Source organism: Salvelinus fontinalis, chromosome 31 (genome assembly GCF_029448725.1).
Source record: "Salvelinus fontinalis isolate EN_2023a chromosome 31, ASM2944872v1, whole genome shotgun sequence".
NCBI lineage: Eukaryota > Metazoa > Chordata > Actinopteri > Salmoniformes > Salmonidae > Salvelinus > Salvelinus fontinalis.
This window is the reverse complement of record NC_074695.1, coordinates 27490409-27517785: the sequence shown is the minus strand read 5'-3', so window position 1 is coordinate 27517785 and position 27377 is coordinate 27490409. Positions and strand designations below refer to the sequence as shown.

The window sequence follows — 27377 nt, the reverse complement described above, 5'->3', positions numbered from 1 at the left end:
GTGTGTGTGTGCGTGTGTGTTTGTGTCTATCCCAGTGTATGTGTTCCCCCTGTGTGTACGTGTCTGCTCACCTCAAGTGGCAGCATTTAATCAAGCATGTCACTACTCTCTGAGCTCTTAAGCTAGAACCTGAATGTCTGCTTCATAATATCCTGTTGTGTATGAATCATGTGTGTGACTTTAAGATGCATAGGAACAACATAATCATCTACGGTAGTGAAGAGAGCCATAGAAACATTCCAGATAGCCTGGTGCTGTTACACAGTGAAACCATGTTGTAAACCATACCCTCCCTGTTGTAGCTGATAGCAAGATGAAAACAGAACAACATTGGCTCAGTGAGGGGAGGTAGTGAGACTACCTTCTGCATGAACACATCTACAGTTGGAAGCTTGCCTGGTAACCTGCTCCTTCTCCTCTCCTCCTCCTCCTCCTCCTCAGCGGTTGTCCTCCCTTGTTTCCTCCTCTCCGAGGGTGTGTCATAAAGGTGGCTACTGGTTGTAACTGATCTGTGCTGCTGCAGTCTGTCAAACAGGTCTACTCTCCCTCCCTGCAGTCTGTCAAACAGGTCTACTCTCCCTCCCTATGTGTGTGTGTCTCCCGCTCAGTGTCATAACATATTTTCATTATATATAGTATATATAGTATATATAGTATATATAGTGCAATTAAAAAGTCATTACATTACAGCCTTATTCTAACATTTATTCAATTACCCCCCCCCCCCCCCCCATCACACACAATACCACGTAATGAAAAAGCAAAAACAAGTTTTTAGAAATGTTTTCAAATGTATAAAATAAAACTTTATTCAGTATTTTGTTGAAGCACCTTTAGCAGTGACTACAGCCTCAAGTCTTCTTGGGTATGACGCTACAAGCTTGGCACACCTGTGTTTGGGGAGTTTCTCCCATTCTTCTTTGCAGATCCTGTTAAGCTCTGTCAGGTTAGATGGGGAGCATCGCTGCACAGCTATTTTCAGGTCTCTCAAAGAGATCGGGCTCTAGCTGGGCCACTCAAGGACATTCAGAGACACTCCTGCGTTGTCTAGGCTGTGTGCTTAGGGTCATTGTCCTGTTGGTAGGTGAACCTTCGCTCCCATTCTGAGGTCCTGAGTACTCTGAAGCAGATTTTCATTAAGGATCTCTCTGTACTTTGCTCTGTTCATCTTTCCTTCGATCCTGACTAGTCTCCCAGTCCCTGCCGCTGAAAAACATCCCCCCAGCATGATTCAATCTTGGTTTCATCTCCTTGACCAAGCCCCTTCTACCCCTATTGCTCAGTTTGGCCGGGCAGCCAGCTCTAGGAAGAGTCTTGGTGGTTCCAAACTTCTTCCATTTCAGAATGATGCAGGCCACTGTGTTCTTGGGGACCGTCAATACTGCAGACATTTTTTGGTATCCTTCCCCAGTTCTGTGCCTCGACACAATTCCTTCGACCTTATAGCTTGGTTTTTGATCTGACATGCACTGTCAACTGTGGGACCTTATGTAGACAGGTGTGCGCCTTTCCAAATCATGTCCAATCAATTGAATTTAGCACAGGTGGACTCCAATCAAGTTGTAGAAACATCTCAAGGATGATCAATGGAAACAGGATGCACCTGATCTCAATTTCGAGTCTCATAGCAAAGGGTCTGAATACTGAATACTTTATTTTTTAATATATTAAATTTAGATTTTTTTTGTCACTGGCCTACCCATTGTGTCAAAGTGGAGTTCTGTTTTTCACATTTTTTACAAATTAATTATAAATGAAAAGCTGAAATGTCTTGAGTCAATAATTATTCAACCCCTTTGTTATGGCAAGCCTAAATAAACAAATGTGATTAACAAGTCACATAATGAGGTGCATGGACTCACTCTGTGTGCAATAATAGTGTTTAACATGATTTTTGAATGACTACCTCCTCTCTGTACACCACACATACAATTATCTGTAAGGTCCCTCGGCCGAGCAGTGAATTTCAAATGCAGATTCAACCACAAAGACCAAAGGAGGTTTTCCATCTCCAAGTGTCTGGTGGAAAGCAGACTATACCAGGTTTTCCACTAGGATTTTGCCTGTGCTTAGCTCCATTCCATTTCTTTTTATCTTGAAAAACTCCCCAGTCCGTAACGATTACAGGCATACCCATAACATGATGCAGCCACCACTATGCTTGAAAATATGGAGAGTGGTACTCAGTAATGTGTTGTATTGGATTTGCCCCAAACATAACACTTTGTATTTAGGACAAAAACTGAATTGCTTTGCCACATTCTTTGCAGTATTACTTTAGTGCCTTGGAAGATTTCTATTCTGTACAGGCACCCTTCTTTTCACTCTGTCAATTAGGTTAGTATTGTGTAGTGACTACAGTGTTGTTGATTCATTCTCAGGTTTCTCCTATCACAGCCATTACACTGTAACCGTTTTAAAGTTACCATTGGCCTCATGGTAAAATCCCTGAGTGGTTTCATTTGTCTCCGGTGACTGAATTAGGAAGGACGCCTGTATCTTTGTAGTGACTGGGTGTATTGATACACCATCCAAAGTGTAATTAATAACTTTACCATGCTCTTTTAGACCTATCTTCCAATAGGTGCCCTTCTTTGCGAGTCATTGGAAAACCTCCCTGGTCTTCGTGGTTTAATCTGTGTTTGAAATTTACTGCTCGACTGAGGCAGATAATTGTATGTGTGGGGTACATACAGTAGATGAGGTAGTCATTCAAAAATCATGTTAAACACTACTATTGCACACAGAGTGAGTCCATGCAACTTATTATGTGACTTGTTAAGCACATTTTTACTCCTGAACTTATTTAGGCTTGTCTTTACAAAGGAATAGCTTTACATTTTCTCTGAATTTGTAAAAATGTGTAAAGACATAATTCCACTTTGACATTATGGAGTATTGTGTGTAGGCCAGTGAGGGGAGGTAGTGAGGCTACCTTCTGTATGAACACATCTACAGTTGGAAAACCGTGATTATTTTGTGATTATCAAACCGAAACCAAACCAACCTCAAAAAGCACTAGCACTCAGCACTAGTACCGCTTTTAGAGTTTTACTCAGAAACACTCACAGCTGTAATCACTGCCAAATGTGATTCTAACATGTATTGACTTAGGGGCATGAATACATATGTAAATGAGATAGGTCTGTATTTGATTATCAATAAATTAGCAAACATTTCTGGGATATTGTGTGTAGATGGGTGAGGAAGAAAATATATTTAATCCATTTTGAATTCAGTCTGTAACACAACAAAATGTGGAATAAGTCAAGGGGTATGAATACTTTCTGAAGGCACTGTACAAACCCATGCATCCCTAAACCAATGCATACAAACACTTACACTTTCTTAAACATGTCAAGAACAACTGTATGAACACGTACACATGCACAAGATCGTGCACACACACACGTTATGTTATTTTATCCTCGTGGGGACCTAAAATGTATTTCCATTCAAAATCCTATTTTCCCTAAACCTAATTATATCCCTAACCTTAACCCCTTACTCTAACCCTATCCCTAAACCTAATTATATCCCTAACCTTAACCCCTTACTCTAACCCTATCCCTTAACCCTAAGCTTAAAATAGCCTTTGCCCTCATGCAGATATGGCAGATTTATTATTTTTATTTGACCTTTATTTAACCAGGCAAGTCAGTTAAGAACAAATTCTTATTTTCAATGACGGCCTAGGAACAGTGGGTTTACTGGCTTGTTCAGGGGCAGAACGACAGATTTGTACCTTGTCAGCTCAGGGATTCGAACTTGCAACCTTGCAAGCTGCCGCCCCAAATGTCCCCATGAGAGACAATTGTCCTTGTTTAACAATCCTTGTGGGGTCTTTTGGAGATTTTAGGTCACCACAAGGATAGACGAACCAACACACACATACACGCACGCACACACACACACACACACACACACACACACACACACACACACACACACACACACACACACACACACACACACACACACACACACACACACACACACACACACACACACACACACACACACACACACACACACACACACACACACACACACACACACACAGACACACACACAGAGGCACACACACAGAGACACACACACAGAGACACACACACTCACACACCCATGCTTAAGTAAATAGGCCAGTGAGTGGAGAATGCACAGTGCCTGAGGATGTGATCTAGTACTGGGAATGTGTGCTGACAAACCTAGCTGCTCTCCCTCACAGGCCTTGTTCTGGGATTTGAAATCCCTCTGACTGTATGCTAAAGAGAATCACTGAAGTGTTTTTAAGTGCTTCAAAAAGCCAAGAAATGTTGTATTTTATCATGGAATTTGCTGTAGATAATCGAAGCTGGCTACAAACGGCAGTGTGGTAATTGTGCTATTTAAGAAAAGGAGTTGGTCCTGTTAGACTTGTATTGCTCAGTCAAAAGGCGGCTCTCAGCCTGTATCAGTGATTGCTTCCCTCTCATCAGACAGAGAGAGAGAGGTAAAGGGAGGGAGAGAGACTGAGAGAGGGAGAGAGGGAGAGGGAGAGGGAGAAGAGGGAAAGAGAGGGAGGAAAAGAGTGAGAGAACACTTCTATACTTCTGCCATGCACAAATGGAAAGTGGATGTAGATGCCCAGCCTTCGGGGAAGAATAAGGGTATTTGTCTTCTTTTGGACTTGAATTAATGCAATTGAAACCGGTTTTATGCATGCTGTGGAGCTTTAACTCCTGCTATAAAATGAGGTCATTGTCAGAAATGTATTAGACTATCCAAAGAGAGAGGGTGTTGACACTGTCTATTCCGCAGGAGGGTGGCTCCTTTACTGCTGTATCTCCCAGGCTCAACCACACTCATATCACATTGTTATTAGGTAACATACCAACGACAACACATGTTTGGGGACTATATAAATGCATGGTATGGTGTATGGTATGGGCAGTGTTTGAATGTCGCTTTTGAGTGCATGTGGGTGCATACAATGCAAGAAACTGTTGGTTTCTAGAATGATTGATCTATCCCATTCTCAGTCGCCAGCTAGTTGGTTTTGTAGTGCTGTGCTGCTGTTTCTCCTGCAGTGTGATAGCTTTGGACTCTACCTTCCCTGGGAGGTCAGGCAACCGTGGATTTTAAGCAGCCAGACCAAATACCCAGGCTAGGCAGTCTCCTTTATAGCAGTCTCCTTTATAGCTTTCTCCTTGGAGTGCCTTAGAGTTTATTATGACACAATCTTCACAGAGACACACAGTTTGTTGTTTTTTTAGGAGTGCTTTCCCACAGCACAGTGTTCACAGGAATATACAGTGCCTTGCAAAAGTATTCATCCCCCTTGGCATTTTTCCTATTTTATTGCATTACAACCTGTAATTTAAATTGATTTTTATTTTGTAATGGACATACACAAAATAGTCTAAATTGGTGAAGTGAAAAAAATTACTTGTTTAAGAAAATTCAAAACTGAAAAGTGGTTTGTGCATATGTATTCACCCCATTTGCTATGAAACCCCTAAATAAGATCTGGTGCAACCAATTACCTTCAGAAGTCACGTAATTAGTTAAATAAAGTCCACCTGTGTGCAATCTAAGTGTCACATGATCTGTCACATGATCTCAGTATATATACACCTGTTCTGAAAGGCACCATAGTCTGCAGCACTACTAAGCAAGGGGCACCACTTAGAAAGCAGCACCATGAAGACCAAGGAGCTCGCAAAACAGGTCAGGGACAAAGACATGGAGAAGTACAGATCAGGGTTGGGTTATAAAACAATATCCGAAACTTTGAACATCCCACGGAGCACTAAATCCATTATTAAAAAATGGAAATAATATGGCACCACAACAATCCTGCCAAGAGAGGGCCACCCATCAAAACTCATGGACCAGGCAAGGAGGGCATTAATCAGAGAGGCAACAATGAAACCAAAGATAACCCTGAAGGAGCTGCAACGCTCCCCAGCGGAGATTGGATTATCTGTCCATTGTACCACTTTAAGCTGTACACTCCACAGATCTGGGCTTTACGGAAGAGTGGCCAGAAAATAGCCATTGCTTAGAGAAAAAAATAAGCAAACACGTTTGGTGTTCGCCAAAAGGCATGTGGGAGACTCCCCATACATATTGAAGAAGGTACTCTGGTCAGATGAGACTAAAATTGAGCTTTTTGGCCATCAAGGAAAATGTCTGGCGCAGACCCAACACCTCTCATCACCCCGAGAACACCATCCCCACAGTGAAGCATGGTGGTGGCAGCATCATGCTGTGGGGATGTTTTTCATCGGCGGGGACTGGGAAACTGGTCAGAATTGCAGGAATGATGGATGGCGCTAAATACAGGGAAATCCTTGAGGGAAACCTGTTTCAGTCTTTCAGAGATTTGAAACTGGGACAGAGATGCACCTTCCAGCAGGACAATGACCCTAAGCATACTGCTAAAACAACACTTGAGTGGTTTAAGGGGAAACATTTAAATGTCTTGGAATGGCCTAGTCAAAGCCCAGACCTCAATCCAATTGAAAATCTGTGGTACGACTTAAAGATTGCTGTACACCAGCGGAACCATCCAACTTGAAGGAGCTGGAGCAGTTTTGCCTTGAAGAATGGGCAAAAATCCCAGTAGCTAGATGTGCCAAGCTTATAGAGACATACACCAAGAGATTTGCAGCTTTAATTGCTGCAAAAGGTGGCTCTACAAAGTATTATGAATAGTTATGCACACTCAAGTGTTCTGTTTTTTTGTCTTATTTCTTGTTTGTTTCACAATAAAACATATGTTGCATCTTCCAAGTGGTAGGCGTGTTGTGTAAATAAAAAAATACAAACCTCCAAAAAATCCATTTTAATTCCAGGTTGTGAGGCAACAAAATAGGAGTGCATTATGTTTGTCTTGCGTTGTGTTTGTTGTGCATTGGGTTTGCTCTTGGTCTGCAGTGTGCTGTGTTTGGTCTGAGGTGTACCGTGTTGGTCTGCGGTGCAGTGTGTTTGGTCTGAGGTGCAGTGTGTTTGGTCTGAGGTGTACCGTGTTTGGTCTGAGGTGCAGTGTGTTTGGTCTGAGGTGCAGTGTGTTTGGTCTGAGGTGCAGTGTGTTTGGTCTGAGGTGTACCGTGTTTGGTCTGAGGTGCAGTGTGTTTGGTCTGAGGTGTACCGTGTTGGTCTGAGGTGCAGTGTGTTTGGTCTGAGGTGTACCGTGTTGGTCTGCGGTGCAGTGTGTTTGGTCTGAGGTGTACCGTGTTGGTCTGAGGTGCAGTGTGTTTGGTCTGAGGTGTACCGTGTTGGTCTGCGGTGCAGTGTGTTTGGTCTGAGGTGTACCGTGTTGGTCTGTACTGTACCGTGTTTGGTATGCTGTGTACTGTGTTGGTTTGTAGTGTACCGTGTTTGGTCTATAGTGTGCTGTGTTTGGTCTGAGGTGTACTGTGTTGGTCTGCGGTGCAGTGTGTTTGGTCTGAGGTGCAGTGTGTTTGGTCTGAGGTGTACCGTGTTTGGTCTGAGGTGCAGTGTGTTTGGTCTGAGGTGCAGTGTGTTTGGTCTGAGGTGCAGTGTGTTTGGTCTAAGGTGTACCGTGTTTGGTCTGAGGTGCAGTGTGTTTGGTCTGAGGTGCAGTGTGTTTGGTCTGAGGTGCAGTGTGTTTGGTCTGAGGTGTACCGTGTTGGTCTGCGGTGCAGTGTGTTTGGTCTGAGGTGCAGTGTGTTTGGTCTGAGGTGCAGTGTGTTTGGTCTAAGGTGTACCGTGTTTGGTCTGAGGTGCAGTGTGTTTGGTCTGAGGTGCAGTGTGTTTGGTCTGAGGTGCAGTGTGTTTGGTCTGAGGTGTACCGTGTTGGTCTGAGGTGCAGTGTGTTTGGTCTGAGGTGTACCGTGTTGGTCTGAGGTGCAGTGTGTTTGGTCTGAGGTGTACCGTGTTGGTCTGCGGTGCAGTGTGTTTGGTCTGAGGTGTACCGTGTTGGTCTGTACTGTACCGTGTTTGGTATGCTGTGTACTGTGTTGGTTTGTAGTGTACCGTGTTTGGTCTATAGTGTGCTGTGTTTGGTCTGAGGTGTACCGTGTTGGTCTGCGGTGCAGTGTGTTTGGTCTGAGGTGCATTGTGTTTGGTCTGAGGTGCAGTGTGTTTGGTCTGCTGTGTACTGTGTTGGTCTGCGTTGCAGTGTGTTTGGTCTGAGGTGTACCGTGTTGGTCTGAGGTGCAGTGTGTTTGGTCTGAGGTGCAGTGTGTTTGGTCTGAGGTGCAGTGTGTTTGGTCTGAGGTGCAGTGTGTTTTGTCTGAGGTGTACCGTGTTGGTCTGCGGTGCAGTGTGTTTGGTCTGAGGTGCAGTGTGTTTGGTCTGAGGTGCATTGTGTTTGGTCTGAGGTGCATTGTGTTTGGTCTGAGGTGCAGTGTGTTTGGTCTGTAGTGTACTGTCTTTGATCTGTAGTGTACTGTCTTTGATCTGTAGTGTACTGTCTTTGGTCTGTAGTGTACTGTCTTTGATCTGTAGTGTACTGTCTTTGGTCTGTAGTGTACTGTCTTTGGTCTGTAGTGCATTGTGTTTGGTCTGCAGTGGTAGTGGACGTGAGGACATGATTCCAGTCAGGTTCAGAATATATTTGATCCTTTAAATCCCTCAACTCAGGAGGATTTCACAATATCAACATACTGTACATACTTACTGTACATACTCACTCTAAGGATTCTAACTCCCAGCCTTTAACACTGTGAAGGACTGTGTGTCTGTGTCAGCACCTGTTACCCCATGAAGCTGTTGGTGTGTGTGAGTGTGTGTCACACGTGTGCAGGATTGAGAGGCCTAGCTTGCTGGCTGCTCCAGTGGCCAACTGAACTGCCATTGAGTCGATGTATCCGTGATGGGGCAGAACCTCTTGTCTGCGCTAATCCCTGAAAAACACAAGTGAGTGTGTGTCTGTGTGAATGATGTGGAGGCCTGGTGTCTTGCGAGGAGCGGGTAGGTGTTTGTGTGTGTGTGGAGGCAGCTGTCTGTGTAGTCACTGTGTCAGGCATGGAATGCAGTACAGTGTAAAAAGCGCAAAGGGTTCTTACTCAGGGCCTTGTATGAAAAGCCAGCAGAGCCACACTGGAAACAGCAGCAATCCAGCAGCAGCCATCAGTGCAAAGCCTCACAGCCAGCCTCACAGCCAGCCTCACAGCCAGCCTCACAGCCAGCCTCACAGCCAGCCTCACAGCCTTACTATTACAGCTGTATGGCCCCATGTCCTTATGGCCTCAGTCAGCACTGCCCCAGAGCCCCGCCTGCCCCAGAGCCCCGCCTGCCCCAGAGCCCAGCCTGCCCCAGAGCCCAGCCTGCCCCAGAGCCCAGCCTGCCCCAGAGCCCAGCCTGCCCCAGAGCCCAGCCTAACAGAGTGTTTCACCACAAAAAGACACTCTATGAATCTTATCAAAACATACACAATATAAATATATGTACAGTATGTCCCTCACTTAACCCTTGCTTTTCACATGTGGTTAGTTTGGTCGCAGATTCTCCCATTAAATCTCCTTCCAATAATCACAATCTGAACATGAACCCTATAAAATAACGGTACACTGTCTGCTACCTAACCCTGTTTTTCAACGGGACCATTTCCTACACTCCAGTATCCATGCACAGGAACTGACCCTGTATATAGCTATCTTACTTTCTCGTCTTCTTCTTATTTCTTATTTGTATTTATTGTGTTTTTGTTCTACCTTGGTATTTTTAGTGCTACATTGATATTGATTACTGCATTGTTTGGTTTGGAGCAAGAAAGGCATGTCACTGTACTTGTGCACATGACATTAAAACTTGAAACTGAAAATTGTTTTAATATCTCAAATTGCGTATTTGGCAATTGTATTTTTTTGCTGGCTTTGTCAGCTCTTTATTTCCCAGTGAAGACACTATTTATTTCCCTCCCTCCTTGTCCCTGCCCTGACTGAGGCACTCGTTACTTTGGGACATTTAAGCCAGATTGACTTGTGTTGCTGCTCATACAGTGATTTTGCCTTCTCATCAGAAACACACTTCTGTTATGATGGGGTTTGCTGGGCTGGATTGAGAGGCTTGGCCCTGTGAACATACATACTAGTATGGCAGCTGGTAAGCTAGGCAATAGTTTCTGACTCATCTCAGTCTGTCCTTTCCTCAACCCTCCCTCCCTCCCTCCCTCCCTCCCTCCCTCCAGAGACCTGTGAAATGCCAGTAGAGGAGTGTGAGGTGAATATGATTTGAACTATTAGTTCCTTGTCTGTAGGCCTTGGAGATGAATTGTAAATAGAAGTTCCATGTTGTGGAAGTTTCTGAAGTAATCGGTTCTGATCTGCCATAGGACCTCCTTTAGGAGAGGGCCACGGGTGTTGCCCTATACTTCCATGTGCCTCTAAAGGTAATACCTCCAGTAGACTGTATGTGTCTGTGTTTGACAGTAGTAACATACAGGTATGCAGCCTAATTGTTTATTCTGTATGCTTGGGAGTGCATACACTCTATGTGTGTGCATACATAAGTGTTTGTTTGTGTATCTGCCAAACATTGATAGACAGTAGAGGGTGGAGTCTTTCCTCTCCTATGTGAGGTGTTGTCTGTGGCTTGCCTCCCTCACCCAGACTCTGATATGACCTCCATGTTAAAGATGCAGTGTGTATACATTTGCTTAAGTATGAGGCCCCAGTTTTGTGGCCGGTGCTGTAATTGATATGCCACAAGCAATAAATCAGTGTTGGCGGCGCTGTGGCTCAGGGGTCGCTATCTGAGGAGGCAGGTTGAGCCCAGCCCAGCTGTCCGTCCGTCCGTCTACAACACAACCTGCCTCAGCCTCCCTCTGCTCCGCTCTCTGCAGCCAATTGATTCATTTCTCCTGCCTGGCATTTCCTCCGCCAGGCACGGCCCTGTGAGTTCAGGTGCATTACTGACTGACTGGCTAATAGCAGCCATCACCAACATCCTCCATCTCTCGGGAAGGAAAAGGCATTGTTTTGTTATGAAGACTAACGACCACTCCATCACTATCCTGATTTCTCCTTATCCATCTCTCTTCCACTCAACTTCTCTCTCTTCTCTAATCCTTTCTTCCATCTCTGTCACTCCTTTCTCTTGAAACATCTTCAGAGCGTCTAATTCAGTCTCCTCAAGACATTAAACAGCTGCCTTTTCCTCCCAGTTCAGTCAAAGCATCGTCATATGTTGGTTCAGGGACAATGTTTATTTTTCGTTAAAGTGATAGAATGTTGTGATAGTTATGCACCTTGTAGATGGACCTGTGATCTATACTACCGTTTTGATATCTCCAGAGAAACATCTCAGACTAGTGCCCTTGAAACGTCACCATTTTAAAAGTGGCTGTCTGATCACTGATCTGTGATTATAATGTGTAGGCATTCATGCTTGTGTGTGTGAGAGAGACTATGTAATCTGAAGCGTTTTACATCAGTAAGTGGGGCAGTGCGTGGTGAATGACTGAGTTGAGACGATGGTAGGTTTTGTGCCTCAGACACCAACTGCAGCCGTGACACAATGTGTCCGTTGTCTTGATGGGCTGGAGAACAGTGGGTTCATACAGCAGGTCATGATGGCTGACTGGGACTGGGAGATGAAAGCAGTCATTGACTTTCTGTCTGGGCCTGGAGAGTGTGTGTGTGTGTGTGTGTGTGTGTGTGTGTGTGTGTGTGTGTGTGTGTGTGTGTGTGTGTGTGTGTGTGTGTGTGTGTGTGTGTGTGTGTGTGTGTGTGTGTGTGTGTGTGTGTGTGTGTGTGTGTGTGTGTGTGTGTGTGTGAGAGAGAGAGAACAACCTCTGTTTGGGTCTGTAATCTTTTATTTCTCATTCGGGTCCTTTTATAGTCTCAGCTTCATCTACTACTCACAGTTGTACAGTATAACATGTAAACCTGCCCCCTCTATGTTCAGGCCATGTTGATGATATTAGGAATTGTTTGAGTGTAATGTCATGATACATTTACCTACTATAAATCATTCTGGATGGTGAAAGGGTGAACTGTCCTATCGCTGTAGTGGATGTACTTCTAGCTGCATCTTGTTACACTGTGCCTGGCCCTCTGCGGGGCTGCAGGTAACAGTGAGGATCCCGGCAATGTGTGCAAAATATATATGAGGACGCACCATAGTCTGTCAGCCTAATGCTTTATGTTGAGTTAGTCAGACTCTGTCTGGCAGGCTGACATGCTCATCAAATGTTGTATAGGATTCCCCCTAAGGCCCTACTGTAATTGATGAATGTTTATGTATTCTGACTTCTTTTTGCCCTCACCGCTCTGTGTGGCTGGCAGAGCTTTTAAACCCCTGTTCAGTCGATAGGGAGAGTGCGTTCCCTGATCCTGTCTCCTAATGTGTGTTCTTCCTTCCCTTTGCAGGGCTGGCGGCCGAGGCGCTGGGGTTGATGTTATAGACAACAGAGCAGAGACACAGAGCCCAGAGGACGCCAGGCCAGCGCTACTCCACCGCCCCTCCCTTCCTTCAGCCTGGTGTAGGACAGCCACAGCTTCAGTAGAGGAAAAGAAACACAGACACACACCCAGGAACCTCTCCTCACCTAGCAGAGCCCAACATGACCTCCCACCCCACCCCACCCCTGGGAGGCCCTCTCCTTCCCTTCTTCCTCCTGCTGTCGGGGGTGTTTGCCACCACCCCCAGCGACCTCAGGTCCTTCTCCCCTCCAGAGGGGGGGCTCACACACCTGGTGGTCCACAACAAGACAGGTGAGGTGTATCTGGGAGCGGTCAACTGGATCTTCAAGCTGTCCAGCAACCTGACCAAGCTGCGCAGCCACGTGACAGGCCCTGTGGTGGACAATGAGAAGTGTTACCCCCCTCCTGGGGTCCAGTCCTGCCCCCACGAGCTGACCCAGATCAGCAACGTCAACAAGCTGCTGCTTCTGGACTACGGTCAGAACCGCCTGATTGCCTGCGGCAGCACCTCCCAGGGGATCTGCCAGTTCCTTCGGTTGGACGACCTGTTCAAGCTGGGCGAGCCGCACCACCGTAAGGAGCACTACCTGTCCAGCGTGGCCGAGGCTGGCACCATGTCTGGGGTGGTCATTGGTGGAGATGCGGCCGGGAGCGGAGGAGAGGCCGGCAAGCTGTTTGTGGGCACGCCCATTGACGGCAAGTCGGAGTACTTCCCCACGCTCTCCAGCCGCAAGTTGATGGACAACGAGGAGAATGCCGACATGTTCAGCTTCGTCTACCAGGACGAGTTTGTCTCCTCGCAGCTCAAGATCCCCTCGGACACGCTCTCCAAGTTCCCCGCCTTCGACATCTACTACATCTACGGCTTCAGCAGTGAGCAGTTTGTCTACTATCTGACCCTGCAGCTGGATACCCAGCTCACCTCGCCCGACGCCAGCGGGGAGCAGTTCTTCACCTCTAAGATAGTCCGTCTCTGCGTGGACGACCCCAAGTTCTACTCCTACGTGGAGTTCCCCATCGGCTGCACCAAGGACGGGGTGGAGTACCGTCTGGTGCAGGATGCCTACCTCAGCCGACCCGGCACCAAGCTGGCGCGCTCACTGGGCATCTCAGAGCAGGAGGAGGTGCTGTTCACGGTGTTCGCCCAGGGCCAGAAGAACCGGGCCAAGCCCCCCAAGGAGTCAGCCCTATGCCTGTTCACCCTTCGACGCATCAAGGAGAAGATAAAGGAACGCATCCAGTCCTGCTACAGAGGAGAGGGGAAACTGTCACTTCCCTGGCTGCTCAACAAAGAACTAGCCTGCATCAACTCAGTACGTTTTCCTTTCAGTGTGGGAATGAATGATAGTTGTGATGATGTTGATTTTGGTAAAGCACCTCTTTCTGAGTGAAGTTTCAGTTTTTAGCTTCATGAATCCAGAATGTGTGTGAGAGAGGGGGGAAAGGCTCTCTCTGGTCTGTCCCTGGAGACTGGAGCATACAGTATGTGCTGCAGGGAGGGAGGTAGAGAGAGCAGCCACTCAGCCCTCCACAGAGCTGCTGTCTGTGGGGGTCTACCCACCCCAGCTAGATCTAAATTAGAAACACTCTCACACTGACTCACACATCCACAACATTCTGTTGTAAGAGCTCTGTTGTGACTCAACTGAGTCATAGCGGAAGCACCTAACCTCATAGGCCTTTTCAGATCGCAGATGTATCTGTGGAGATGTCTCGTTCTTTTCTTCCTCTCCCTCTGACACTCCCTCTATCTGCCCTCTCCCTCCTCTCCCGGCATCCTTCTCTATTCTCTCTCTCTCCTCCTGTCTCTTTATGGATGTGGCTACAGCCCTCTTCCCGGGCCACCCGGGCTGCTGTTGCCACATCATTAGGCCGGTGTGTGGGATTTGCGGACCGTCACTCTGTTTGCTGGGAGTCTCCCTTCTCCTCCGGCTCTAATTGATTTATATAGTCCTGAGGCTGTCGTCTGTCGCCTGGTGTGTCACCCCTGTCCTCACGGGACTCCTTGCCTGGAGGCTGCAGACTGGGGTCGGAGCCGAGGCTGAGGTCGGAGTAGAGGCTGGGGTTGGTGCCGGGGATAGGGCGGAGCGGAGGCCTGCACAGGGAGGGAGATTGTGAGTGTGCATTTCTGATAATAATCACCTAGGCTAGGCTGGCAGGCAGGCTTCCCCCGCCCTCACAGGCTCACAGGCCAGGGGAAACACACAGGGCTCCCTTGGCTTGGCTGGGCTTTGTAGTGGTCAGTCTGACATTTCTCATGTTATGCAATCCCAATAGTCTCCCTAATACGTTTAATTCTGCTAGGCACAGGCTAGTAGTGCACAAGGACAGTCATATACCTCCAGTCACTGGAATGACGTGACATGGAGAAAGAAAGAGATGGCTATTGCATTATAAATGTACGGGTAAATGATTGTTGTGAGATATGTTCTCCTTAAAAGCAACGTTTAACAGTGCCTTGAAGCAGCTCTCATCTCACTAGGCCCAGCTCTCTGTCGTGGACGTGGGTGGGGTACTAGCTTTCTCGCTGTATCTCTCTCGCTCTATCCCTCCTCTTGCGCTCTCTCTCTCCCTCCCCCTCTCTCCCTCCCCCCTCTCTCTCTCTCTTTCTCTTTCCCCTCTCTTCCTCTCTCTTTCTCTCCCCTCTCGCTCTCTCTCCCTCCCCTCTCTCTCCCTCCCCCCTCTCTCTCTCTCTTTCTCTTTCCCCTCTCTTTCTCTCTCTTTCTCTCCCCCCTCGCTCTCTCGCCCCCCACTCTCTTCATCAGATCCAGGCTGAGAAGGAGGATTATCCTACCACAGCCATGGAGAGGAGAAGAGAGCAGAGTAGTGGGGGCGTCTTCTCTCTGTGCTGGATGCTTGGCAGACAGTGAGCAGCCAGCTCTCTAGCTTGTATTAATGGTAATAACCGTGGCTATTCTAATGGCAGGCTGGGGGCAACCTGCTGAGGTAATGACGGCAGCATGTCTGAATGGTGCAGATGAAAAGATTACGCTCCCTCCTTCTGCTCTCTACAACGAAAGTCCTCCACCAACACACATTGCCAACGTCCAGCTCATGCATTATTCACCTGGACTGCGTCTGAAATGGCACCCTATTCCCTATGTAGTGCATAAGTAGTGGTCAAATGTAGTACCGGTAGGGCATGTTGGACATGCCAAACATTTCTGTCTCAGCCATGTCCTCACCTTCTGTTATTTAATTGTGCTTGATAACAATCCCCCCAAATCAGAAACCCCTCTGCCTCACTCCACTATACAAACAATTGATGTCACTTTCTGTCCGAAACCACAAGGACTTAAAGCACGCACAGGTTGTGCTGACACCGGGCTGAAATATCTACTTAGAACAGATGCAACAGAAATAGAGACAGGGACAGATGGAGAGAGAGAGGAGGAGAGAGAGGTAGGGACAGATGGAGAGAGAGAGGAGGAGAGAGAGACAGGGACAGATGGAGAGAGAGAGGAGGAGAGAGAGATAGGGACAGATAGAGAGAGAGAGGAGGAGAGAGAGACAGGGACAGATGGAGAGAGAGAGGAGGAGAGAGAGAGGGACAGATGGAGAGAGAGATGAGGAGAGAGAGACAGGGACAGATGGAGAGAGAGAGGAGGAGAGAGAGACAGGGACAGATGGAGAGAGAGAGGAGGAGAGAGAGAGGGACAGATGGAGAGAGAGAGGAGGAGAGAGAGACAGGGACAGATGGAGAGAGAGAGGAGGAGAGAGAGACAGGGACATATGGAGAGAGAGAGGAGGAGAGAGATTATTCACCTGGACTGCGTCTGAAATGGCACCCTATTCCCTATGTAGTGCATAAGTAGTGGTCAAATGTAGTACCGGTAGGGCATGTTGGACATGCCAAACATTTCTGTCTCAGCCATGTCCTCACCTTCTGTTATTTAATTGTGCTTGATAACAATCCCCCCAAATCAGAAACCCCTCTGCCTCACTCCACTATACAAACAATTGATGTCACTTTCTGTCCGAAACCACAAGGACTTAAAGCACGCACAGGTTGTGCTGACACCGGGCTGAAATATCTACTTAGAACAGATGCAACAGAAATAGAGACAGGGACAGATGGAGAGAGAGAGGAGGAGAGAGAGGTAGGGACAGATGGAGAGAGAGAGGAGGAGAGAGAGACAGGGACAGATGGAGAGAGAGAGGAGGAGAGAGAGATAGGGACAGATAGAGAGAGAGAGGAGGAGAGAGAGACAGGGACAGATGGAGAGAGAGAGGAGGAGAGAGAGAGGGACAGATGGAGAGAGAGATGAGGAGAGAGAGACAGGGACAGATGGAGAGAGAGAGGAGGAGAGAGAGACAGGGACAGATGGAGAGAGAGAGGAGGAGAGAGAGAGGGACAGATGGAGAGAGAGAGGAGGAGAGAGAGACAGGGACAGATGGAGAGAGAGAGGAGGAGAGAGAGACAGGGACATATGGAGAGAGAGAGGAGGAGAGAGAGAGGGACAGATGGAGAGAGAGAGGAGGAGAGAGAGGTAGGGACAGATGGAGAGAGAGAGGAGGAGAGAGAGAGACAGGGACAGATGGAGAGAGAGAGGAGGAGAGAGAGAGGTAGGGACAGATGGAGAGAGAGAGGAGGAGAGAGAGAGGTAGGGACAGATGGAGAGAGAGAGGAGGAGAGAGAGATAGGGACAGATAGAGAGAGAGAGGAGGAGAGAGAGACAGGGACAGATGGAGAGAGAGAGGAGGAGAGAGAGAGGGACAGATGGAGAGAGAGATGAGGAGAGAGAGACAGGGACAGATGGAGAGAGAGAGGAGGAGAGAGAGACAGGGACAGATGGAGAGAGAGAGGATGAGAGAGAGAGGGACAGATGGAGAGAGAGAGGAGGAGAGAGAGGTAGGGACAGATGGAGAGAGAGAGGAGGAGAGAGAGACAGGGACAGATGTAGAGAGAGAGGAGGAGAGAGAGATAGGGACAGATAGAGAGAGAGAGGAGGAGAGAGAGACAGGGACAGATGGAGAGAGAGAGGAGGAGAGAGAGAGGGACAGATGGAGAGAGAGATGAGGAGAGAGAGACAGGGACAGATGGAGAGAGAGAGGAGGAGAGAGAGACAGGGACAGATGGAGAGAGAGAGGAGGAGAGAGAGAGGGACAGATGGAGAGAGAGAGGAGGAGAGAGAGACAGGGACAGATGGAGAGAGAGAGGAGGAGAGAGAGACAGGGACATATGGAGAGAGAGAGGAGGAGAGAGAGAGGGACAGATGGAGAGAGAGAGGAGGAGAGAGAGGTAGGGACAGATGGAGAGAGAGAGGAGGAGAGAGAGAGACAGGGACAGATGGAGAGAGAGAGGAGGAGAGAGAGATAGGGACAGATAGAGAGAGAGAGGAGGAGAGAGAGACAGGGACAGATGGAGAGAGAGAGGAGGAGAGAGAGACAGGGACAGATGGAGAGAGAGAGGAGGAGAGAGAGACAGGGACAGATGGAGAGAGAGAGGAGGAGAGAGAGACAGGGACAGATAGAGAGAGAGAGGAGGAGAGAGAGACAGGGACAGATGGAGAGAGAGAGGAGGAGAGAGAGATAGGGACAGATGGAGAGAGGGAGGAGGAGAGAGAGACAGGGACAGATGGAGAGAGAGAGGAGGAGAGACAGGGACAGATAGAGAGAGAGAGGAGGAGAGAGAGACAGGGACAGATGGAGAGAGAGAGGAGGAGAGAGAGATAGGGACAGATGGAGAGAGAGAGGAGGAGAGAGAGACAGGGACAGATGGAGAGAGAGAGACAGGGACAGATGGAGAGAGAGAGGAGGAGAGAGAGATAGGGACAGATGGAGAGAGAGAGGAGGAGAGAGAGACAGGGACAGATGGAGAGAGAGAGACAGGGACAGATGGAGAGAGAGAGGAGGAGAGAGAGATAGGGACAGATGGAGAGAGAGAGGAGGAGAGAGATAGGGACAGATGGAGAGAGAGAGGAGGAGAGAGAGACAGGGACAGATAGAGAGAGAGAGGAGGAGAGAGAGACAGGGACAGATGGAGAGAGAGAGGAGGAGAGAGAGACAGGGACAGATAAAGAGAGAGAGAGGAGGAGAGAGAGACAGGGACAGATGGAGAGAGAGAGGAGGAGAGAGAGACAGGGACAGATGGAGAGAGAGAGGAGGAGAGAGAGACAGGGACAGATGGAGAGAGAGAGGAGGAGAGAGAGACAGGGACAGATGGAGAGAGAGAGGAGGAGAGAGAGACAGGGACAGATGGAGAGAGAGAGGAGGAGAGGGAGACAGGAACAGATGGAGAGAGAGAGGTGGAGAGAGAGACAGGGACAGATGGAGAGAGAGAGGAGGGGAGAGAGACAGGGACAGATGGAGGAGAGAGAGACAGGGACAGATGGAGAGAGAGAGGAGGAGAGAGAGACAGGGACAGATGGAGAGAGAGAGGAGGAGAGAGAGACAGGGACAGATGGAGAGATGAGGAGATAGACAGGGACAGATGGAGAGAGAGAGGAGGAGAGCGAGACAGGGACAGATGGAGAGAGAGAGAGGAGGAGAGAGAGACAGGGACAGATGGAGAGAGAGAGACAGGGACAGATGGAGAGAGAGAGGAGGAGAGAGAGACAGGGACAGATGGAGAGAGAGAGGAGGAGAGAGAGACAGGGACAGATGGAGAGAGAGGAGGAGAGAGAGACAGTGACAGACAGACATGCAGGCAGACTGGCATACTGGCAGACAGACTGACATGCAGACAGGCAGACAGACAGACAGGCACACAGACAGGCAGACAGACAGGCAGACAGACAGGCAGACAGAATAAGGCTAGTCATGCAGCACACATGATGTCTCTCTTCTGTTCACCATGACTGAGTCACTATATGAGACTATGTATGATACGTAAATGAGATAGACTACATGATTGTCCTTTATTACCATCTGCTCTGGTGCTTGTGATCGATCAAGGGCATGTCATGGGGATATAACGATGATTTTATACAGGCCTCATGTTTCATAGAGCCAGACAGCCTCTCCAGTTCGTTCGCACGACCTTGGACTCTATTGATGATCAGAGCTCCGAGATTATTTTACACAAAGACATTTACACCCATAATGAAGTTCTTGACCACCATTTTAACTATCTGTCATGGATTCTGACAGGTTTTGTCACTTGTAGTTGGAACACATCAGAGTCATAATGGAGTCAGCAGAGACCGAAGCTGCAGTTCACTCACAGTTTCAGACTGATGACTTGAGTGTTAAGTTGCTGCCTGCTTGTCATGAGAGCCTTAATAATGTCCCTACTAATGACAGCTCCATACAGGCAGTATGGCCGTATGGATTCCAGAATGTCATGAGAGCCTTAATAATGTCCCTACTAATGACAGCTCCATACAGGAAGTATGGCCGTATGAATTCCAGAATGGCCTCAAGTGGCCTGCTGATGATTTTAATAGCTCACTCAAACTCCTCCTCCTTTCCAGTGATTGGCCAGTCCGTTGTAGTGTGATGCAATGCTGGAAGTTTGAAAGTTACGGGTCACCTTCCATGCCAGCTGCGGGCTCATTTCCAAAGCCATGTAATGTGTCCATAAAAACAACAGCTTTAGCATTGCTAATGAGCCTTTCAGCATGTCCTCAAAATACATAAAAGAGCAAAATAGCAAAACAGAACAAAATGGCCACCACCAGTAAAGCCTGTGTTCTTTGGAGGTGTGTAGAGCAGAGGCACGTCTTGGGCTGTGAAGGAGAAGCATTGCGATGCATAGCAGCATTCCCCTGCTCTGTGTGTATAAACAAGACTGTGTTTATTGTCTGGACCAGGGAGAACATTTGTAGAAAAATGGCCTCCAATAACCAACAGAGAGGGGATGAGAGAAAACTCAGCCTTAGATCCTCACACTGAGTGCATAATTCTGTTTATTAATATGTATCATTGTTGATCACTTTGGTGGGGGGTTGCAGGGCAGATGACATGTTATTGTCTTTGGGGGTGACACTGTCTTATGGCTCAAAGTCTTTCCTCTGTGCCAAAGCTGGCCTATTGTGTTCAGCTCTATTGTCTCCCTGTAAACCTCATTACGCCTGGTATTTCTCTAGTACATTCCTCATCCCACATGGAATGGATACTGCTAGATTGTTTCAAGGCCCTATGCTCACTGGTTATATGTTTTCAGATCAAGCCTTCCTGTCTTTGGCATGCCAGTCAACCACAAACCCCACCCCATTGCCAGGGTTAGGCAGCATTACCATGGCATCCAAGGACAGGTCAACCATGAGGGTGTCTTGGGAAGCCGTCTCCCTCCCTTCCAGGCCATCCGATTATACAGACACATGGATAGACCAGGCCATCAGGAGAGGATGAAGCTAAGACACATTGCTCCTCTGCTACACGGCTGCTGTACTAACTGGGAGAGATGAGAGGGCTAGCATTACTCATCCCAGTAAAGATTATCTTACCATGTTATTAAAATGAAGCTGCTGGCAGTGCTAGATGTGTGTGCATTGAGAAGAGACCGTGTGCAATCTATCCCACACAAGAGATGCAATATCAAATCAATAACTCAGCTAGTTAACTGGGTCGTAGGAAAAATGACCTCTCCCTCTCAACCTTTCACTGTCTGTAAAGTGTGTGTAGGTTGCAAATCTCCTAACGAGCCCAGGCTTTTTGTGCTCCGGATCTAATTGTGAGTGTAATTATTTATTGATGTGTGTTTGTGTGTGTGGTGTGTGTGTAGAGAGTGTGGGTGAGTGGGGGCCTGTTATCACTTCGAGCTATGGAGCTATTTACCAGCCGTGATGGTGAGTACAGCTGTATTTGTTGTTTCCTGTGGCGCTGTGCGATGAGATGGATCCAAAAAGCATTAGTATATTTCATATTCAGCTGCAGCAGAGAGAGTGGAGACGCCAGGCAATAGGCCGCTCCGCTTTGAGAGGTCTATTCCCTGGGACACGGCTGGGAATATACAGTCCGATAGCATCACAATCTCAGCCACTCTCCCCATTCTTCCTCCTTCCCACAAAACGAAACCAGTGGCGATGCTTTGGATTTAAACTGCTGTCATCTACTGTAGTTTTGGTTTGTCTTGAGTGGATGGAGCATTGTGAAGAGCTTGCGGCAGCCTCAAACATTTGCTCTATCTGAAATTCAGTGAAGGGAGAATGTGGAGAATGTGGAGACTTGAAGGCTGTGTCATCTAGGCTTGGGCGCTATACAGTATATACCGCATATCGGGGTATTTGGAAATAGCCACACAATGATTTTTCAATACCATCAATACATTTTTCACTAAATTAGAATATTTGTATCTACTTTTTAAATAAACACCTGCAGTGCAATAAAGCAGATTGCATTCTTCATTTGACCTGTCACATTATTTGACATTATGAAGCTTACCGTAGTTCCCCAGAACAGTTGAGCCAGTCACGTGTGTTTGTAAGTAGCACAACAGGAGAAAACGGGAGCAGGTGAGTCCAGCTGTGTATTGACAGGGGTCGCGTTTTATATTGAAAGTTAAGTGTTTTTTTGATTCAATAGTGATCAGGAACGTGCGACTATAGTTTTCCTTCGCAGAAAATACATTAGGACAACACATTCGGCAGAAAATAGCTTCATTTTCATCAGATGACAACAGAAGTGCAACAATATTTGTCTGGCAGCCACACAAGTAAATGAGCTTACAATGAAAAAGCAAGGTCTTTTTTTGCAAAAACAATGCATGGCCATCATATTTCTAATGTTTATCATAGAAAGTAAGTAGCCAGCTACATGAGAAACAAGATTCTGGCCTGAATGCCAAACATCACGTCTGGAGGAAACCTGGCACCATCCCTACGTTGAAGCATGGTGGTGGCAGCATCATGCTGTGGGGATGTTTTCAACGGCAGGGACTTGGAAACTAGTCAGGAATGAGGCAAAGAGGATCGGAGCAAAGTACAGAGAGATCCTTGATGAAAACCTGCTCCAGAGCGCTCAGGACCTCAGACTGGGTCGAAGGTACTCCTTCCAACAGGACAACGACCCTAAGCACACAGCCAAGACAACGCAGGAGTGGCTTCATGACAAGTCTCTGAATGTCCTTGAGTGGCCCAGCCAGAGCCCAGACTTGAACCCGGTCGAACATCTCTGTAGAGACCTGAAAACAGCTGTGCAACAAGACTCCCCAATCAACCTGACAGAGCGTGAGACGATCTGCAGAGATGAATGGAAAAAACTCCCCAAATTCAGGTGTGCCAATCTTGTAGCGTCATACCCAAGAAGACTCGAGGCTGTAATCGCTGCCAAAGGTGCTTCAGCAAAGTACTGAGTAAAGGGTCTGAATACTTATGTAAATGTGATATTTCTGGGGGGGGTTTTAAGCGTGTTTTTAGCTTTGTCATTATGGGTTATTTTGTGTAGATTGATGAGGGGAAAAAACGATTTAATCAATGTTAGAATAAGGCTTTGACGTAACAAAATGTGGAAAAGTCAAGGTGTCCGAATACTTTCCGAAGGAACTGTATATTTAGATTTAAAAAAATGTTTTCTCTAAATAAGCGTTGTTGTACTATTGAAGGTCAAATACACTGCATTTCAAACAGTCAGATATAATTTAATGAATTCAGGGCTTGTGAAGTTATACCTAGGCTAAATATAAGCCTTCCACAACTATAAGGCCCACAAATAATTTAATTATTTTATCAAATTAGTTTAACCTGCATTTTTCTTAATTTTTTTTTTATACAAATGAAACTACAGCCATGCATAATGCTCATTCACTTATAATGACTATAGGCATGTTAGCCTGTCCACTTTGTTCAGATGTTGAAATCAAGTGGCCTACCGTATTTCTTAGAATGAGAACAAGTTGCCAATTACTTATATAATTGTGTTATTTACCACCAAGCCATAAGACTGCTGAACAATTAATCAAATGGCCACCGGACTATTTACATAGACACCCCCATTTGTTTTGGACACTGCTGCTACTCACTGTTTATTATCTATGCATAGTCACTTCACCCCTACCTACATGTACAAATTACCTCAGCTAACCTGTACCCCCGCACACTGACTCGGTACCGCTACCCCCTGTGTATAGCCTCGTTATTGTTATTTTATTGTGTTACTTTTATTATTTTTTACTCTAGTTTATTTGGTAAATATTTTCTTAACTCTTCTTGAACTGCAGTGTTGGTGAATAAGAATTTTACGGCTAGGTCTACACTTGTTGTATTTGGCGCATGTGACAAATAAAGTTTGATTTGATTTATACTTATTGCACATTTATAAAACAGACTGGACAGCTAGGATAACAAACAGTCTTTAGCTAAAATGCTGCTAGCGGTACGTGAGACCCCAATGCCGCGAGCGACAAACTTAGCATTCATTTTCCAGAGTCAATGTACATTGATACTCTCGTTTTAGTAGTGTCTGCTCTGCGCGCGATTTGAGTAGTTGAGACATAATAAGGGTATCGTTAGAAAAGTTTACTTGTCCTCTGTTACAGTAAAATAATGTCTCAATGTGTTTTGGTGTCCATATAACCGATTATGTTGGACCAAACCTCAAAGGTAAATAGTGAGTTGAAACCGCTTGTCAGAAAGGAAGATGTGATCTCTCAACTTTGTTGGCGTGAGAGGCAGGGGGAGCGGCTGTGTGTGTGTGTGTGTGTGTGTGTGTGTGTGTGTGTGTGTGTGTGTGTGTGTGTGTGTGTGTGTGTGTGTGTGTGTGTGTGTGTGTGTGTGTGTGTGTGTGTGTGTGTGTGTGTGTGTGTGTGTGTGTGTGTGTGTGTACCATAGAGGAAGAGGCAAAGTGAGAGGTTTCAGTCTCGCTAAAATCTGTCCAAATTAGGCCAATGCTTTTCTATGGGCTTATTTTGGGCCTAAACGTGTTGCCTGTCTTCCCAGCTTTGGGACAACGACTCCCATTGTTAGGGCAGAGACATGAGCATCTCGTCATTATATACAGATCTCTGGTGTAAATGGGAAGGTGCATGCAGACACATGGCATTTTACTGCGGTCATGAGCCATGACTGCCGGTGTGGCGGCATTACGGTCACTGCAACATCCCCAATCATTTATTAATGAAGATTACGGATTATAAATCTCAGAGACAGGGGTGCCAGGTAGCCTAGTGGTTAGATTGTTGGGCCAGTAACGAAAGGTTGCTGGATCAAATCCCCAAGCTGACAAGGTAAAAATCTGCACCTGAACAAGGCTGTTAACCCTTGTTAAATAAGAATTTGTTCTTAACTGACTTGCCTAGTTAAAGAAAGGTTACATTTAATAAATAAACACTTTTTAATAACAGAGGGAAGAGGGGTATACACATCTGAAAGCAGAGAACCTTAACAAGGCCACAGTTTCCAGTGGAGTATATTGCTTTGCTTATGGAAACAAATTGTTGTTCCATGGCTGATATGTGAAATGCAACAGTCTGTTCCAAGATGGTTATGCAAACAGTATTTGTTTATGACCATTATTTTATTTGGCCAAGCCTTCCCCAGTTTCTGCCATGGCAGACTCACAGTCATTATTCTCTCCAGTATACACAGTTTGTTATTTGGGGCTTAGAGGGAACTGACTCACCACATCCTCTCTGTCTATGTTAGCATGAAGCTTCAGATTGCGTCCCAAATGGCACCCTATTCCCTACATAGTGCATTACTTTTGACCAGATCCCTATGGGCCCTGGTGAAAAGTAGTTTAATAAATAGTGAATAGGTTGGAATTTGGGACACAACCTCAGTCTGTGCTACACTATGTTGTAGGGAGCAGCAGTAGCAGCTAACTGTATTGCTCTGTTAGCATGTAACTCATCTCTGATGCTTCAGCCTGAGCTGCTGTCATACAGAAATAGAGAGTGAGTAGCAGTAGCTCCCAGCTCTTGCCTTCTAGAGAGGCTTCACCCCAGTCCTTCACCCAGAGTGAAAAGGTGCATCCCTGATGAGCCCTGCCATCTCACTCCCCTCTCCCAGTTCCTCTGTTGTCATGGCATTGGGGTTGAGGGGTGCTATGGGATGTGGAGGGCTTTTTGCTGCCGTGATGAATGGAGTTTAATGAACTCCCTCTCCTCAGTGGAGAGAGAGAGAGAGAGAGAGAGAGAGAGAGAGAGAGACACACAAATTGACATTTTTTGAGAACTCATTATGCCACAGCAGTTTGAAAACATCAACAGAGATTACAATGGCTGTGTGTGTGTGTGTGTGTTTGACCTCCTCTGCCACCATGCAGCACTGAGAGCCCAGCCATGCTGTGTATCGGTCCTAAACTCAGTCCAGGGAGGGCTTTAGTAATTAGATTAGAGTTGGCTGGGCGTTATATTTCAGATTATACAGATTGTAATCCAAAGCATTTGCTTGGCCAACATGGTTAAAAGCATCAACTAACTGTGCTGTATTACATGAAAACATGATGTTTGTTTGATGGTAGCCCAACAGACTCTGACACAGTATCCCAGCCCTATGACACATCCTCAGTGTTGAGTGGTCTCCACTAATTCCTTTGTTGTTTTTCATTATTATGGGCCTATTTGTTCTTGTCTGTCACTAGGTAGTTTAGTGTTATTATTATAACCCCGAAAACATTGCCACGGGGCATTCTGCTATGAACTTCACCATGCTCTCTATAGACATCCAGGTGCAGAAAAACACCTACCCAAGGTGGCAACCAAGCTTCAGGCATCGTGACCTTTCATGTTTGGTTGATCGAGCCTGTTGCTAGGGAGAGGTGCGTTAGGAGCAGAATCTGTAGGGAACAGTCACATGTTGGCTTCCACTGGTACCCTGGGACGCAGCAAAACACCATCAATACCCGAGAGCCCTGTCAAAACAACACACACACACATGTAAACGTACATACATGTAGACACACACACACACACACACACACACACACACTCATACACACACTTTTATGAACATTCGGACTTCAGGGTTAAAAGTCAGACACACCAGTAGGATTGTGAAACGTTTGCCTGCCGACAGTACTTAGCACCTCTGAACAGAATGTCGGCAGTCAATCTCTTTTGTGTTTACACAGAAAAGACCTTGGAAGTCGTCAGCAACTCAGCTTTGTTAAAAATACTCCAAACCAGAAGGTGGCAGTAGCGTTGTTTGGCAATGCATATCCGTGTGTTGCTTATGGTCTAGATTCCAAGCTATCTGCACTAATGTTGCTATTTTGTAGAATGCCCTTGTTGATACTAGCCAAATGGCCACAGCTAGATAACTACCTAGAAAAATGATGAAAAAAACTATTTAATTCACTGTCCATAATCCCATACAGTCACTACCAGCCAAATGTTTAGCTAGCTAGCGTTAGCATATTGGCTAGCTAGCACAATATAGCTAGCTAGCTAAGGACACTGCACTACCTCGCCAGTTAACACAGGCAGCTGTGTTATGGAAACTAGCTAATCCATTGTGATTACATTATATTGACAATACTAGCTACAGTGGTTAGCTAGCTTGGAGGAAGTATTTAGTGTTGTTTGCATTGCATCTGTGCACTTAGCTAGCTGCCATCCCATAGCCTACATTTCATATGAAGTGTGACTGGCTCATCCGTGGATGTACAAAAAAATACCCTCTTTTTTCCTTTTTCTTTGTTGGCTCCCCCACGTGGGGGTTCGTGCTCTCTGATTGGCTGAAAGTCAAGTTCTTGGCCACTGACGAGCATTGCGAGTATACAAGTAGAATCGGTAGGTTGGTCGCTACTGGGTCGGCATGCAGCAGGTACCGCTTTTGAGAGAAGGAACTGCCTCCCACTTTGATAAGTACCTATCAGCAGTCTGTCTGCAGTGAGATTCTCGGTGGGTTTCATGCTATAGAGGGGAAAGTAGAACCCTAGATCTAAGTCAGTAATGTTCAAAAATGTACCTACATTGTGTTTCCTACTCGACACATTAGGAGAGAGAGAGCACAGCTGCTTCCAATCCAATTGGAGGAGAAGAAGGGAGCACTCTGGCTCAATGGAAAGACTGTCTTGGCATGCAGAATACTCCTAGGATTTATAATAGTGCAGGGATACTATTGAGTTATCGTCATCTGAAGGGCACTAAACGACAGATGTTTTCATGTTAAACAG

The 27377-nt window shown here is 46.6% G+C and overlaps 1 protein-coding gene across 2 annotated transcripts in view; it reads left to right on the top strand.

Annotated features, from left to right (window-relative positions):
- The window catches only part of LOC129829965 (plexin-A1-like), a 242380-nt gene that overhangs the window by 18770 nt on the left and 196233 nt on the right, over positions 1 to 27377 (top strand). For both annotated transcript variants that reach the window (XM_055892025.1, XM_055892024.1), the window contains exon 2: positions 12324 to 13690. In XM_055892025.1, coding sequence (XP_055748000.1) covers positions 12518 to 13690 — 1173 coding nt within the window. In that variant the 5' untranslated portion in view covers positions 12324 to 12517. The remainder of the gene's footprint in view (positions 1 to 12323; positions 13691 to 27377) is intronic.